The sequence below is a fragment of the Malaclemys terrapin genome, chromosome 7, assembly GCF_027887155.1.
Source record: "Malaclemys terrapin pileata isolate rMalTer1 chromosome 7, rMalTer1.hap1, whole genome shotgun sequence".
Taxonomy (NCBI): domain Eukaryota; kingdom Metazoa; phylum Chordata; order Testudines; family Emydidae; genus Malaclemys; species Malaclemys terrapin.
In genome coordinates, this window is record NC_071511.1 from 32871267 (window position 1) to 32888767 (window position 17501).

At 56.1% G+C, this 17501-nt stretch overlaps 1 protein-coding gene across 24 annotated transcripts in view; it reads right to left on the reverse strand.

The window, feature by feature from the left end:
• NRXN2 (neurexin 2) overlaps nucleotides 1-17501 on the reverse strand; it is a 297135-nt gene that overhangs the window by 183720 nt on the left and 95914 nt on the right. For all 24 annotated transcript variants that reach the window (XM_054035003.1, XM_054035004.1, XM_054035015.1 and 21 more), the window contains one exon: nucleotides 1680-1981. In XM_054035003.1, the coding sequence (XP_053890978.1) occupies nucleotides 1680-1981 (302 nt within the window). The remainder of the gene's footprint in view (nucleotides 1-1679; nucleotides 1982-17501) is intronic.

The following is a 17501-nucleotide window of genomic DNA, read 5'->3' on the forward strand; positions in this document are numbered from 1 at the left end:
GACCCAGTGGTCTCTGTCCCGTGGGGTGGAAGGGGTCCTGCAGTCCAGACACCATGGAGAGGAGTGGGGTGTCTAAGCCAGGGGATATCGTGGTGCATAACCACCCAACGCAACGCAATGCTCTGTCCATTCCCCAAATCCCCCAGGGTCCTGGCTCCCAGCCCCTGTCCCCCTCCATTCTAACCACTAGACCCCAGCCCCCTCCCAGAGCTGGGATGGAACCCTTCCATGAGACTGCTGGGAGATTAGTGGGTGTTTAGCAGCGGGATGAGTGGCTGGGGCGGGGGCATGCCGAGCCCTGAGAGGCAGGGGGTGGGAGGGCGCCCATCCATTTTACCTTGGCTCCTGCGCTGCAGCATCATGCAGGTCCAGATATCCAAAGACACTGGGAGCTGCCAGTTCTGATCAGTGCAACGGGTGGATTTATGCAGAGTGCATGGGCCACAATGCCCACAGGCAACAATTCCTCTCACCCGCACCAGCCACAAAGGGGGGATCTGACCCATGGGTGGGGGGAACAGTACCCACACCCAGGACACACCTGGCCAGCCCGGCATAGAGGGATCCATCAGTAGAGCGCAGCCCATATCCCAGCTCTGCCTGGGCTGGGAGTCAGGACTCCTGGGCTCTCTGCCTGGCTCCCGGAGGGGAGTGATGTCTACTGGATTAGAGCGGGGTAACTTGGAATCAGGACTCCTGGGTTCTTTCCCCAGCTCTGGGGGAGGTCCATATACCATTCCCAGTCCTCCCTCCCAAGCCAGCCCCTCCCTGGGGCTGGATTGGAGCCAAAACCACCTAGAGGGGAAAGACCCCATGTCCCATTCCCCAAATCAGCCACAGAACAGTCTTCCTATTAGCTGTGGTGGCTAACTGCAACACCCAGCCCCTTGTCTTCATTGGGGGAGGCTCAGGACCCCCAGGGGGCAATGGGGCAGTGCCCTGAGCTCAGTGCATGGAATTTAAGGCACCTTGTGGAGGTGTCACTAGCTCATTGTGGCCCTCTCCACGCTAGCTCGTCTCTGGGTGGGGGGTATACTTTAGGAGGCAATGCTCCTCTTTTGGAGAAGGGATGGGGAGAAATTTAGGGGGCTGAGGGGACCCTAGGTGAATTTGTTTCGACACATCCTCTTGCTGGCATCTGGACTGCCGGGGACCAAAGAAGTAAACAAGAACCAAGCCCAGCTCCCAGCCCATTTACCCCCTGCCCACTGGCACCATGGCCCATCCACCCGCACCCACCCTTGGCACCATGAAATATTTGGGGGAGGGCATTCTGGCTGGCTGGCAATTCCCATCCCAGCAATGCTGTCCAGAGAGGGCATCATTGGGGCATGTCCCCCCAGCAATGCCATGGGGTGGGGGCGCACCACAGACAATGCTGCCCTGGGGGGGACGGGACATCACTGGGGCATGTCCCTCCAGCAGTGCCATGGGGCAGGGGGACACCACAGACAATGCTGCCCTGGGGGGGGCATCACTGGGGGCATGTCCCCCCAGCAATGCCATGGGGTGGAGGCGCTCCACAGACAATGCTGCCCTGGTGGGAACATCACTGGGGCACATCCCCCCAGCAATGCCAGCAGGAGCACACCATAGACAACGCTGCCCAGGGAGGATCACTAGTGCAAGCCCCCCCATCCCAACCAGCCACGCGGGTCCCAGCTGGCGCTGGTGCATACCTGGCGCAGGTTCCGGGTCACCCGGATGTCATGCCAGTTGTTGTCATTGAACTTGCCATTGACGGGCTCCACCAGCGCCTCGAAGGCGCCCGACCCCAGGTTGATGACTAGCCACACGGCCCCGCTCTTGAGCGACAGGTTGACGTAGTCGGCCGACTTCCCCGTGTGCAGCATGAGGCCATTGCGTTGCAGGGTGCGGAAGGACAGTGTGATCTCATCAGTGCTGCTCTGGATCGGGTTGTGGGACAGGTCGTAGCAGAAGAACTCGTTGCCCTTGAAGGTCGCCACGTATTCCTCCTTCCCTGCACAGAGAGAAAGTGGCACAGAGTGAGGGGCAGGTGCACAGAGGGTGTGTGCACTCAAGGTTTAGAGAACATGTAAAAAGGGGGCAGGAGCTCACAGAGTGTGTGTGCATAAGGCGGGATCAGAGAGTACGAGAAGGGGGCAGATGCACGAGGAGTGTGTGTGCATGGGACAGAATGAGAGCGTGCAAGAAGGGGGCAGATGCATGAAGAGTGTGTGTGCACGAGGTGCGATGAGAGCGTGCGAGAAGAGGGCAGGTGCACGAGGGGTGTGTAAATATCATCATAATTTTGTGTCTACGTTATTATTCATTTGAAGAGCCCAGAGGACTCAACTGTAATCGGGGCCCCATCATGCCAGGTGCCGCACAGATCCCCCAACCGAAATTGGGGGCCCCTTTTTGCTGAGCACTGCACAGACCTACAGAGAGAGACAATCCGTATCACAAAGAGCTCACAGTCTAGACAAAGGGTGGGTGGGGAAACTGAGGCAATGAGGGAAGAAAAGTGACTCACTCAAGTCAGTGGCATAGCTGAAAATAGACTCCCAGCCTGCCCCTGCTGTAATCCAGCAGCCCTCACTCCCCTGCCAGAGCTAAGGATGGAACCCAAGAGTCCTGGCTCTCAGTCCCCCGCGTGCTAGACCCCCACTCCCATCCCAGAGCCTGGTACAGAACCCAGGAGGCCTGGCCCCCTTGCTAGCCCCTAGGCTGCTCTACGCTAAAGCATTTTGTGTGTGTCTGTGCACGTCTCTCAGTGCTCAAAGCATGGGGAAGAAAAGAGGGGGGCCCTGCCTGTCAAGGGGCCTGCTTGAATTTAAACAGGTACAGGGACCCTCAGGTAGAAGCGAGGTAGCCCCTAAAGGTAGTAAGGGGGCCTAGAGTCTGTAATTCAAGCAGTGGTGTCACTGTACGTGTGCATGTGTCTGTCTGTCTGTCTGTCTGAGTGTGCTCTCACTCCCCATCTCCCATTCCCTGAGCAGCTATTGCCCTGGCAGCAGGGACACCCCCACCCTCCGGCCCAGCGCCGCTGGTGAGGGGAGTGCCTCTCCGCTGCTGGCACCTGACAATTAACTTGCCATCTGGTGATGCTGAGGAAACAAATTTGCCTGTCTCGCCTGTGCCCGGCCCCCGCAATCATCGTGTTAGTGTCAGCGCCAGCCGTTCGTGGCAGCGATCAGAGCCCGTCAGGACACAGGGACTGGGGGAGGCCAGGGGGGCTGGTTCCCTAACAATCCCCCGCTCGGGAAAACACAATTTCCTGAAGAGCCGGCTTTTTGCGCCATGAAATCAGCCCACAGACAGGCAGCTCAGCCCAAGCACCAACACCTGGCTCGCCAGGAGTTACGTCGCACTTAGGAGCGACTCCACTTAGAGAGTCTTGGGCAAAACCACGGGGCATTTTTACATCAGTGTCACTGGTTGACCCAGGGACAGCACCCCCCAGTGAGCCTCCCACTCCACAGACTGCAACACAATGTCCCCTGCTGCCGCACTGGGGTCAGCACTGACTGCCAGAGGAGAGTGACCCCACACTCCACACACTGCAGCACACCAGGATTGACCCTGATGATGAAAACTCCAGTGCCTTGTCTCCGTCGACAGGAAGCCGCGGAGGTCGATTTTGCCGCGGTCCTCACAGCGGGGTAAGTCGGCTGCGATATGTCGAATTCAGCTACGCTATTCACGTAGCTGAATTTGCGTATCTTAAATCGACTCCCCCCTGTAGTGTAGATGTAGCCTCAGTGTAAAACAATAATAATACGTAGCTCTGATCTAGGGATTTTCGTCAGTAGATTTCAAAGTACTTTACAGAGCAGGTCAGCATTATTAACCCCACTTTACAGAGGGGTAAATTGAGGCACAGAGCAGAGATGTGATCTGCCCAAGGTCATCCAGCAGCCAGTGGCTGCACTAGGAATGGAACCCAGGTCAGTGGAGTCCCAGACCAGTGCCCACTAGGCCACACGGCCTCCCTACCCCTCTCCTCTGCACTTCAGACACAGCCCTAGGCCCAAAGCAAACTCTCCCTCTGCTTGCAACTGCATCACCCCAGAAGAAGGTGCATCTCAGATCAGTCTAACACCACCACAGCATGTCCCCCAAGCACACACACTCCCCTGACCCACTAGACCTATGTCACACACAGCACCTCTATAACTCTGTTCCTAACAGCACCTGGACTCTGCACTGTCGGCCTGACTTTTCCGTTTTCTCCCTCTCTTTATGGCAAAGATTATAAAATCTAAATGAAACAAATTATTCTTTCACTCCAAGAAGGGGTTAAAAACCAGCCACAGATCCACCTCAGCCTGCCAGCAGGCTCCTGGTACCGGTGTCCACAGGAACTAGGGTGAGACCTTCATGTGCCCATCTGACAGCTGAGGAGGGTGACTTTGAGAGATGTGTATTCAGAAGAGCAGTAACCTTGGGAGGGAGACATTTTTGGATGGGAAGTGGGGGCTGTTCACACAGGGATCTCTCGCCTGGCACTGAGATGCAGCCACTTCTGGAGTGGGATGCTGCACTGTTTAACTCCCACACAGCAACACAGCCTGACTTCTGTGGACACATAGTGAAGGAAAATCCCGTATCAAATTCAAACAACAGTTTTTGCGGCAAGACAGAATGGACTCACCCATCTGGGATTTTGCCAAGACACCAGGTTCAGTGCCTGAGGATTTAATGAACACAAGGGTTCACATTGGCTCTATGTCGCATTGGAAAACCAGAGCTTACCGCAGCACAGCGCCCCTAGCATCATGCTGGGGCACTGGGGTCAGCATGGCCTGAGAGGGGAGAGCGCCCCCTACTCGGCTCCTGCCTGCTCCCTGCAGCACAGCACCCTCTGGGGGGCATGGCTGTCCCAGCCTGCTCCCACACCGCACAGGGAGTGCTAAGTAGCCAATCAACTCGACCCCTTGGCCTCCCTCACAGCAGCCAGGCTCCTAAATTGCTTCTTCAGGGCTCTGTGTTGGCAGGATATAAATCACCTCAGCAGGGCCAAGCTGGGGGAGCAATTAATTCCTTGCTAACCCCAGGGGCACACTGCCTGGCTCCCACCCAATCCCCCTGCCCACCTCTCGGCCCCTCCGTAAGCACTTCTCTCTGGTGAAGCTCCATGACCTTGGACTGGATCCATCCCCCTTAGTCCCATCTGCTCACACCCCATATGGAACAGCCGCCCATGGGAGGCTCCGAGCCAGACCTGGAGTACGAGGGAGAGGAGTGATTGGGAGAGAAGAGCTTAGAAAGGGTGACCCCAAGGGACAACACAGAAGGGGGGAAAAGGGGGAATCAAATAGGAAGGGAAAGAAAGAGACAAGACTTGAAGGGATGGATGAATAGATAAATGTGTACAGGAGAGTGGATGCATGCATTCAGAGATAAAGGCATGTATGGGGGAGGGCACACTGGCTGCAGGGATGTGGGGGGGAGGGATGTGGAGGGGAGAGGGTTCTGTCTGGAGCCACAGGGCAGGGTATGGGGGAGGGGAGAGGGTTCTGGCTGGGGCCACAGGGCAGGGTATGGGGGAGGGTTCTGGCTGCGGCCACAGGGCAGGGTATGGGGGGAGAGGAGAGGAGAGGAGAGGAGAGGAGATGGTTCTGGTCAGGCCATGCAGGGCATGGGGGGAGGAGAGGGGGTTCTGGCTGTGGCCGCAGGAGGCAATAGGGGAGAAGGGAGGGGGTCGGGCAGAGGCCTGTCAGACAGCAGCCATCGCACTGCATTGTACATGGTGGGTCCCTGTGCTGAGCTGGGCTGCAGGCCAAAAGGGGTTTGTCTCCCAAGCTGCAGAAGGGGCCCTCTGGAGACGCAAGGGGCAGGGTGGGGGCAGGGAGCATGCCAAGGCAGCCTCCCAGCACAGAGCGAGGGCTTGAGTGTTCACATGCTCCTGCCTCCCCCCGCAGCAGGCGGCCGTGCAGGCTCACACACACTGTGCGGGGATGCGTCAGGGGAACCTCAGCAGGGAACTTACACTGAGACAAGAGTCCCTGTTAGCCCAGGCAGCACAGCGCCTCCTACTGGAGCATCCCCCAACCAGTCAAGGGAGCCTGCATTTGACAACAGCCATCAGAGCCTGCCAATCCCCACCATACCCCGTCCCCATTAGCACAGCACCCACCCACTGGCATTAAGAACCTTGGAGGTCATGGTCTCTGCCCAGGGCCATGCCCTGCTCTGAGCTGAAGTGTGCAGCTGCTGGCAAGGCTGCTTTCCAAAGAAGTCAGCCAAAGCTAAGAACATCCCCCATGCCCACCTCTTTCAGCACTGCCACTTCCTCCCCCCTATCCTGCCAGTTACACGACCCCAGAACCACTCCCCAGAGCCCCAGGACCCCAGATCCACTGCCCCAGAGCCAGAACCTGCGTTAACAGAATGTTTCTAGTCTTTGCGGTCACTGCAATAACCACAGAAACAAGAGTAACTGACCAATGCAGCAACACCTGCCTGAGTGTGCAGAGAGCCTGAGCCAATTGCTGCGAGAAGGGAGAGCTGCCCAAGTGCAAGGGACACAGTAACACCTGCCCGCATGTGCAGAGACTCTGAGCTAATAGGTTGATACAACATCTGAAACAATCACTCTTCTGCTAAGAATCAAGTTAAGAGTGGGGTCTAGTGGGTTAGAGCAGGGGAGCTGGGAGTCAAGACTCCAGGGTTCTATCCCCAGGTTGGCCATTCACTCACTATGTGATCTTGAAGAAGTCACTTACCCCGCTCTGTGCCTCAGTTTCCCCATTCAAACAGCTAGATGGGGGTGCGTTTGGGGGAGAGGCAGAGCAGGGCAGACAGGAGTGTATCGAGAGGGATTATTAGGTTTTATCCCACACGGTGTTTCCCTTGGCTCAGTGACCCCCACAGCTTTAGCCTTTCCCATAACTCCCTGCTCTGCCTCCAGCCCCGATTATCTGTCCGATCGCTCCTTTCCCATAAAGTTTAAACCCACCTGGCAAGCCAGGCAGCCAGAGTGATTCCCACTAGGGCCTAAAGGTGGCGAGATGCTGTCCCGCCTGTACTCTCTCCCCTCCCCCCCTTGCATCCTATATTCTAATACCCCAGGGGCGGGAGAGTCTGCGGTCTCCACTTCCCAACTGGACGATGACATGGCAAAAGCACTTGGGAGGTGGAAGGGGGGGGGCTGAGCTATGAGAGCCCCAGCCCCCCTGTGCTGAGTTCCCCATCCCCATCCTTTTGGTCTGGCCTGGCCTGGCCTGGCACAGCTCCCTCCATCCAGAGCCACAAGCAAGTCACATGGTCATGTTAGCATCCTGCACTCAGCCCATTCCCAGCAGCCCTGGCCACAACTCCCCTCTCCTCCTCCCCCGACAGCCTGCCCCAGACACAACTAGGGTGACCAGACAGCAAATGTGAAAAATCGAGACAGGGATGAGGGGTAATAGGAGCCAATATAAGAAAAAGACCCCAAAATCAGGACTGTCTCTATAAAATCGGGACATCTGGTCACCCTAGACACAACTCCCCTCCTCCACCCCCCCAGCCACAACTGCCCTCCCCCCCCGACAGCCTGCCCCAGCCACCCACCCACCCCGGAGACCCTGCCCCAGCCACAACTGCCCCCACCCCGACAGACTGCCCTAGCCACCTCACCACCCCGACAGCCTGCCCCAGCCACACACACACCTCCCAGACAGCCTGCCCCAGTTAAAACCCCCAGTCACAACCTCTCCACGCCTCTCCCAGCACCAGCTTGTCCCTGCACCTTGTCCCACCAGGATCCCACACCCCAGTTAGCCCAGCCCCATCTCTCCTTGTCCACCCATCTCACCCAGAGCACAGGCACTGGGATGGGGCGTGGATCTTAATTAGTGGCAGCCAGAATTTTCCCAGTGTTCCCAGAGCAGAGACAGAAGCAGGGAGTGACCCCTCCCCCAGCACACACTTCCCCCAGTGTGCCCCCACACTGGGGAAGAGGGCATCTTGGTCTCCCTTGCTTTGTCTGAGCCCACCGGAGAGCCAGCAAACTCATCTCAGGCAGAGAGGGAAGGGCCAGCTGGGGTTGGATTTGACCTGGTGACCTACAGGCGAAAAACTCTGTGCATTGTTAACTGGGGTGGAATTGCAGTCTATTCCCCGGACGGTGGCCTACAGCTTATTTTCCCCCACCCCAGGGGCAGGGTCTCACCCTACAGCCTCTTCCCAGGGTCGCACCCTACAACCCAGAGGGGGGCAGGGTCGCTCCTACATTCTATTCCCCCCCCAGGGAGCAGGATTGCCCCCTGCAGTCGATTCCCTGTAGGAAGATGAAGGCTCTGTATGGGGATAAATGGAGGGGGTGCTGGCTCTGCATTATCATTAGAGATTTTAATTGTCACTATTTTTCTCCAGCATGAGCTCCCAGCCTCGGGGCAGCAGGATCGATAGCCAGGCTACGATCGATAGGACATGGGGGCAGGGGGCGGGAGGGGGAGTAGGGTTCAGGGGGTCACTGGCTTCTTAAGATGCAAGTCATGTGGGAGCTCTCCTTGTCTGAGAGTGTGAGGAGCTATGGGACACATCCCATGCCTCTCCCACAGCTGGAATAGAACCCAGGAGTCCTGGCTCCCATCCCTTGCTAGAGGCACATGGGCTGGGGTGCAGAGCTCTGTGGGGGATAGATGCAAGGGGAAGGGCTGTCACTCAGCACTGCAATGAGGGCATGGCGCCCATCCTGCCGCACTGGGACCTCTGCCTGGAGATGGGCCGGGCCCCACACTCATCCCCTTTGTAAGCACGGCTGGGAGGGCCTACGATCCTGTCACACTCAGCACCAGAGGTACCTCCCCAAACAGATGAGTGTGCACAGAGACACCCCCACATGCACAGAAACACATCCCATGTGCACACTCACTACAGATACACATGCACTCGCACCTGAACATACTGCACACACATTAAGCACAGACTCACACATAAACACAGGACACACACTTACCACAGACATGTACTGACACACAGCATACAATACACTCATGCACTCACACTCAGACACGTGTGCATGCTACACACACACACTAAGCACACCCACCCACAGCACATACACATTCATACATACCCACACTGCACACACACTAAGCACAGACCCACACAGAGCACACATACCCTGCACACATCCAGACCACACACACACACACACATCCCTCCCAAGCTCCCAGTCCTGTGCAGCACTAGCTGGCTGCACGTGCATTTCTGCAGCACAGCCTGCCGGCTCCTCTCCCACGCTCGGCTCTCTGTTTCCTGGACAAAGCAGGGTGCCAGGCCAGGCAGTGCTGCCCCATCCGACAGGTCCTGACAGCACTCAGAGCTTGGGTGCAGCAGGGAGCACGCACCAGGGGGCACACAGTACATTGCATAGAAGCCAAACAAACACACACACACAGCAACTTACTGCAGTGCAAACATGGAACTTTAGCAGAAACATGCCAATAGCTCTGAGCTTAAAGCTAAGAGGCAGCACAGTGCAGTGGGCAGAGATCTGGCCTGGGAGCCAGGACTCCTGGCCTCTAGTCCCCGCTCTGGGAAGGCAGTGGAGATTTGTGGTTTAGGGAAGAGGAGACTGGGACCTTGGGAGAGTTCATTCCCCTCTTGGTGCCTCAGTTTCCCCTTGAGGGCAGGGGTTGTCTCTCACTGTATGTCTGTGCAGTCCCCGGCCCAACAGGGGCCTGTGTGGTGCCCAGCACAATGGGCTCCTGTAGTTGCTATCACAATAATGAGCCCCACAAACTATTGGGACAACTCATCCTGATTTCTCCCAGGACCAGATGTGCCCCTGTGGCTGGCTGTGAGCTTGGAATGGCCTTCCCGCAGGCAGGCAAGGCTGCAGTAAACCCAGAATATTTCCCCCACTCTGACCTGACATTTTTATCGTACAAATATGTTTGTGCCTGTGCAGAGAGAATGAAAATCGACTCCAGTCCTGGGGAAACGTTCGCACCTCGAGGCAGGCGTGGAGAGCAGAACATTTTAAATGGAACAAATTTGCTATTTTCTTTCCTTTCCCAGTGCCTGCAGCAGGAAAACAAACACTCTCCCCCGCTCCCATTATGCTCTCCCCACATCCCTGCCTCCTCCGGCCAGCCCTGGAACATCCCAAGGCAAAGCGGCAGCAACTGCGGTTCCCATCTACCACCCAGAACCCACCATACTCCCCTCATCCCTGCCCCTCACATATAGTCAGGGCACCTTGAAATCCTCACTCTGTCCCAGACAAATTCCAGCTCGGACCATTCCCCACCAACCTCTGCCCCTGAAGTCGGCTTTGGGATTCTCCTTCATGCCCTGCTTCCGGTCATGGTGTCCTTGTGTGGTTAATAAAGCGCACAGTGCTAGGTGAGGGATCCCTGTATAAACAGTCCCCGCATCTCACCCTAGAGCTGGCTGCATCTCTGTGACTGGGCAAGAAATCCATTAGCTATATTTCCAACCAGGGCTGGCATGTAACCAGCGACCCAGGATGGGATTCTCTCTCTCGCCTGTCATTCCCAACTCCTTCCTGGGCCCAGGGTTCGAGGAGAAGGGGTATACATGGGAGGGGAACACCATCTCCCCGAGCTGATGTGGCAGCTGTTTCTGGGGAGGCACAAGGATGAAATTAATTCCCTCCTTTAACCCCTCTGGCCATCAGCAGGTTTTTTTTCCTGTGTCTTCTCTTATTGGAATTGACGAGGGGCTGTGGGATCTGAGGGCTGAAGGGGAGCTGGGATGGAGCAGGCTGGCTCCCAACATGGCTTCAGAACCCAGAGCACCTTCTCCACGTGGAGAGCTCTTACCCCAAACTGGAAGTGTGGAAGATACCACCCTGCCCTCTCCCCCATCCATCTCCTGGCTCTGTGCCTGCAAGTTCCACCCCAATGGGGCTCCAGCGACTAGGGACAGAAACAAGGTGTGAACCCAGCCTCTGGGTCAAACACCCTAGGTTGGGACTCCAGTTCTGTTCCACATAGCATCCCTCGCTGGGAGAGGCCAAGGCTGGAGCAGACAGGAGCTCCCCCAACAGCAAGTGCTCCTGCCCTGCTCCCTACAGCGCCCCCCACTGGGAGATGCCTCCACCTCTGGGGTGAGATGAAGGGGCAGTTTATATAGGGATCCCTTGCCCAGCACTGACATGCAGCCACCTCTCAGGTGGGGTACAGGAGCCTGGAATCCTGCACTGCTCCCACTTCAAACTGCAGGGTCTCTGCAATAGAATAAGTTGTTGCATTCACTCAGAGGGGGACAAAGGAGTGTGACCACCCCCATTCTGGGACTGGCAGGTCACCCCAATAACAGAGTGATGGAGCCTGACACAGCTGTTGAGAGGAGGAGGGGTGAGAGGGTGGCCCTCTAGACTGCCCCCCATCCCAGCAACACTCAGGGCTGCTACAAACACTCTCAGGTCCATCTGGAACGGCAGACACAATGCATCATGCCCATGGGCATGCCAGCCATCTGGGCCCTACACAACGCCTCAGGGCCCTGCCGGCTGGCACCGCCCATCCCCCTACACCCATCAGGGCTCAATTTGAGTGTCTAGTTGCTTTAGAAGATTCCCCTAAAGCTCCCACCCCCTGCCATGACAGTCTTCTGGCCACCCCTGCGCCTTTACAGCCGTGTCTACACTGCCACTTTCAGTGCTAAAACTTTAGTCATTCAGGGATGTGAAAAAACAACCCCTGAGCGACAAAAGTTTTAGCGCTGAAAAGCGCCAGTATAGACAGCGCTTTACTGCTGGGAGACGCGCTCCCGGTGATAAAGTTATCACCGCTCATTAGGGGTGTGGGGGGGTTATTGTTGGGAGAGAAAACCCTAAGAGAAAACAAGAGCCCCTTAACAACAGAAAGAAAAGTCAACGTCACCCCCTACCCGCACTGGGGCCAGGGCCGGACTCTGCTCTCCGGTCCCCGGGGTCAATCCGGAGTCACCCACTGACCGCACTGGGGCCAGGGCTGGATTTCACACACTCATATGAACATGCCTTTTCATTTACAGTGTCACATACCTGTTTCTTTGCACACTCGTGCACATTCACATTCATCCAAACACTCTGCACACATGCATGCCCAAACTCCCTTGTATGCACACACACACGCTCGTGTGCTCACTTTCATTTGTGTGCACACTAATGCACTTGTGCACAACTTTCTCCCTCGTGTGCACGCACACTCAAATATGCTTCACGCACACCTGCCCTTTCATTGGTGCATGCATTCACACACACACACACACAGAGTTGGCACTCTCATCCCCACTGATGTCCCCTCTGACACTGCAGTTGGACGGGTCTTTAGCATGCAGCACGCACTGGCTGGCCAACGGGGAAGGTGTATGGGCGTGAATGCTGTGCCTACACTGCCCCCGGCCCAGCGAGCACACACTTCGCTGCCACCCAGCATTTCCCACTCCCTACTCCGAGTCCCACAGCAATCGCTCGCTGCCAGGAGCCGCATGGTGCCCAGCTAACACCGCATTGGCATCAACTCCCCCGCAGGCAGAGTGCAGGGGTCATGGCGGCTGTGATCAGCCTCCCCGGACTGCTGCCTTCACCCTTGTGGCACCTCCCCCTTCCAAAATCTGTCCCTCCAGCCACACTGGCCTAAAAATCAGGTGGTCTCAGCTGGGGGCAGGGACGCATCTCCCCCCCAGACTGGAAGGGAGTCAGATCATGTGGGCCAGAGTTAAGCCCCCACAACCCTAAGCACTAACTTTAGTCTGCCAACCTTTGCCTTCAGTGCAACTTTGTAGTAGACACACAAAGACCTAGAGAGATGACTCCACACACACACACACACACACACACACACACGGCACCGCCAGAGCCAGCTAGAAAGATGAGACACACCCCAACCCCCTCCACACTGGACCCATGAGCTGGTTAGACACACAAAACCCCACATCCCGGGGCGTTAGTGGCAGGATTCCCATCCCGGCAGGATCCGTGCCCCGGGGTGCTAGTGGCAGGATTCACACCCCCAGTCACATTGTGGCACATCATCCTTGCCCCCCTTGGCACACAGACTGCTTAAGACATTAGCTCCTCGACATGAGAGACCAGGACAATTAATCCCCGGCTCCTCCCATCTCCCCAGGGACCCAGCGTGCCAGCATCCTGGAGTCCAGTCGGCATGGCAACCAGCCCGCGGCCTGATCCAGGGATATTATCGTCTCCTCAACATTGCTTAGTGACCACCACCACGAGAGAAGAATACCGAGGGGCGGTGCCTCTAAGCACCATGTGTCCCCCTCCCCCCGTGCCACAGAGATTCCTGCCTCACATGCCCATAACCCTCCATTAACCTCCTCAAAATTAACAACACAGGATGGAAATAACCCCACTTCCACAAGCAAAATCGGCTTTCTCCTACAGCCAGCGTTCCTGCCCTACTCCCTACAGCGCCCCCTGCGAGGAGAAGCCAAGGCTAGAGCAGCCGGGAGCTGCCTGCACAGCCAGCGTTCCTGCCCTACTCCCTACAGCGCCCCCTGCGAGGAGAAGCCAAGGCTAGAGCACCGGGAGCTGCCCGCACAGCCAGCGCTCCTGCCCTGCTCCCCGTTGGTAAACAGCTGCATACAGTGGCACTGCAGCTGTGTGCGCGCTATGGTTTCCTGTATTCTTGTGCCATTGTTCTATTTGCACACACAACAACGAGTCTCTTTCACAGGGCTGTTTTGGTTGATGGTGAAGCTGTGCATATATGGACATCCCTAGGCTAGACAGCGTGTGGGGCGCGGGCGTGGTTCGGGGGCTGCAGGCTTGTTTTCTGCACGCAACCGTTTTCTGTGCTTTAGGCTGTGCAGTTTGTATGTGTCACCGGGGCGTGTGGTTTGTACACACTATTGGGAGCCCGAGTGAGTGTGTATTTGTACAAGATGCACTGAGCGTGTACGCGGATTGAGTTGTTGGGGGGACGTATGTGCATACAATGTGGTGAGTGTATTTGTGTAGGACGGAGGGGGTTGTGTGGAGGGTGTGAGTGTGTCATGTGTTTGTGATGTGTTGTGTGTGATGCTGTGCAGTTATGTGCTCCATGCTCCTTCTTTACACACCTCCTTGGCATTGCAGAATTTCAATCACAGCAGCTAGCAATCCCAGAGCCGTGTGTCTCCCTGCCAGCACTCCAGCTCCCCCAGCCATATCGCCCCATCCCCAGCACGGAGGAGACAGATGGGAGGGAGTTTTCAAGTGTGCGGCAATTCAGATAAAGCATGAGGTGAGTGTCTGCAGGAGATATCTTACACACACGCACAACAGCCCTCCCCCGGGGACTGGCCGGCTCTTGTGTGTGCTGTGCTGTCTGCTGTGTGCCTCATGTAGGTGCACATTACTTGCATTGTGCATTTGTGCGTGTTGAGCTGTGTATGTGTGAGCGACTGTGCATTTTCATATGCTCAATTGTGTGCATGTGTAAGAGTGAGACACTGTGCATTTGGGCACATTCCATTGTGTGTGTGAACACATGCATGTGCCCTGATATTGGTGTGGGAATAGTTTTGTCTACCAGCCTGCAAATGTGATTGCCGCTGCAGCAGTGTGTGTGTGTTGCTGCAGCTGCACCAGGACACAGTGGGGTGAGCACAGTGCACAGTTGCCATTGCATGACTGGCCGGCTGCAGCTGTGCTGTTGCAGCTACCAGTTGTGCAGCTGCTTGTACTGTTGCAGGCGATGGTGGATGCAGTCGTGCAATCCGAATTGCATGTGCTGCTACAGCTGTGCCCTGAACGTGCTAGTGCAGCTCCAGGAGCCCGTTGCAGGCAGGGGCGCTGGAACAATCTGTATAGTGGGGTGCTGAGAGCCATTGAACCAAACTGTAAACTCTGTATATGACGGAAACCACTTCAAGCCAGGGGGTGTGGCAGGACCCCTCTAGTTCCAGTATCTATGGTTGCATGGCTGCGGCTGTTGGCTCTTGACAGTCTCTGGATGCATGGGCACAGCCCAATCACTTGCATGCACCACTGTAGCAGCAGTTTCCCGTGGGCCTTTGGGTGACTGGGCTGTGTGGTTAGGAGGGCCCTGCATGCCCCCCAACCCTCAGCTGTTGCCATGGCCAGGAAATAGCAAATCCCTCCCCCAGCCTGAGATGCCCACAGAGTCATGGTCACACAGAGATGCTGGAGCCCTGCAGGGCTGAGCCCATCAACAGATACTCACCACAGCGCATACACACATTACACCCCACACGCATCCCTGTGCATAGACACACACACACACAGTCTCTCTGGACACACCTCATGCATGTCCCTGTGCATAGACACACACACACTGAGCCTACCCAGAGATCCACACATTTTGCCCAGCCAGACGCCTTATCAATAACTTTGCCACAGCATGCCCTCCCCTCTACTTTCCCCCCATGCTGTTTGATTCCAGCCACTCACCAAATCTACACAGACAGGAGGACGCCCTTGGGGTACCCAGAACCTGCGCCCCAGAGGGGAGAGCCAGCAGCAGAGGGGGGCCAGGGCACAGCTCACAGCTCGGGGAATGACACACAACAGGACAAATGGAAAGAGATGGGGAGACAGATCTCCTCCCCAATACACCAAGGAGCCGCCACTTCCGTCATCGCTGGCTCCCTGCTACCTGGGTGTTATGTGGACCAAATGACCACAAGGTGCACCCCATACTGGGAACTGGGGGGCTGACTGCAAGCACCCGAGAAACCACATGGCACTGCCCCTCTCCTGGCCTCATCTGGAAATGGGAGAGAATAAAACATCCACAGTCTGAGCAGATTGGGACCGGCTCCCACTGTATGTCTGAGCAGCACCCGGCGCGATGGGGATCCCGATCTGGGTCGGGGTCTGTGCAGCGCCCTCTCACATTAGTGGCTGAATTTCAGCACTGGATAAGCAATTTCTGTATACAGAGCTGCTATGACCCACTCCAGAAGCAGCTGCATCTATGGACGGGGCCATGGTTCCCTATATAAACAGCCCCCCGCCCCACCCCAGAGGCAGCTGCATGCAGGGCAGTGTCATCTGTCAGCCCTGCCTGCCCACAATATTTTCCTTCCAGAACCTCCTGATTAAAATCAATCAGAGCCTTTTGTATATTAATGGCCTCTCGTTTGTATTGAATGCATCATTAATGTTAACGATCCCCGGGAGCCCCCCTCCCCTCACCCGGGCGGGACGTATTAATTGCTCACGTCCTAATTAAATATTGAGGCTGGGAATTGGCTCTCTCCAAACAGGCCGGGGGAGGCTGATTGCAATGCAGGGACTGGCACGGGGTGCCGCCAAGCAGTATGTCCACCGCTATGCAACCACAATCGCACAGCCACATAATCACAATCACAACCACCTACAGCTACACAACTGCAATCCACAAACACACAATCACTATCATATAGACAGTCTCACATGCACAATCACACAGCATACACAATCACACAATGATGCACACACAAAACCTCACAATCAGCCACGTGCACAATCTCCTACAGAGAGACAATCCCACAGACATGTATCAAGACAGTCCTAGCCACTCACAAACATCCACAATCACACAGTCACACTAGAGATAAAAGCATATACTCAATCACACCCACAGGCAGAGAGACACAAACATGTTCTCATATTGGAGACAATTACATGATGCTCTCACATGCAAGAAAACAGTCTCCCACATGCACAGTCACACATGCTTATACACACACATTATCTTTTTGCGGATACAGACTAACAAGGCTGCTACTCTGAAACCTGTCATTATCAAACTTGAGATACAAACACACTATCACACTCACATAGTGACAGTCACATTCACTGTCACACAGTCACAGTGACACATGTGCATGCAGTGTCTCTCTCTCACACACACACCCCAAACTACCCCCCACAATGAAGGACTCAGCCTCTGGCTCCAGGTCACCATGACCTGAATTACACCCTCTCCCAGACACTACACCAGAGACACCCCCCGAAAACCAGTCCAAATAGGTGGAGGACAAAGAGCCTGCCAAACAATGGAGTGGGGCTTAAGGGGAGTGGGGTTGGGAACCAAGAGTCCTGGGTTCTATTCCCAGCTCTATGGGGGGAGTGGGGTCTAGTGGTGAGAGCAGGGGGCTGGACGTCAGGACTCCTGGGTTTTATCCCTGGTTCTGGGTATCTCTCTCAGTACCGGGCTCATCACACAGCTCCCAATGCTCAGCCCAGAAAGACGTGACTGTGGGCAGCAAGGCCAAGGAGATGGAACAGAGCCGGATCAGCATGTGCTTTGTGCTCCCTGGAGCAAAACAAAGACAGTCCCTGCAACAGAGTAGGGGGAAGCAAGAAGCGGGAAGGAGAGAATACCCAGAGTATGCTCAGCTCTGGCATGTAGCCACCAGGGGGTTGGGGTGAGTCAGCTGGTTGGAGGATCCCGCTATATAAACAGCCCCCACACCACACCCCAGAGCCAGCTGCATCTTAGCACTGGGTGAGGGATCCCTGAATGAACAACTGCCTCTACTCCATTGGGTGCCTGGAGTAGAGGCTCCTGGCCTGGATATGGCAGAGGTGAACAGCACAAGGGCATGGAGCGGGGAAGTGCACAGCAAGTCAGTGG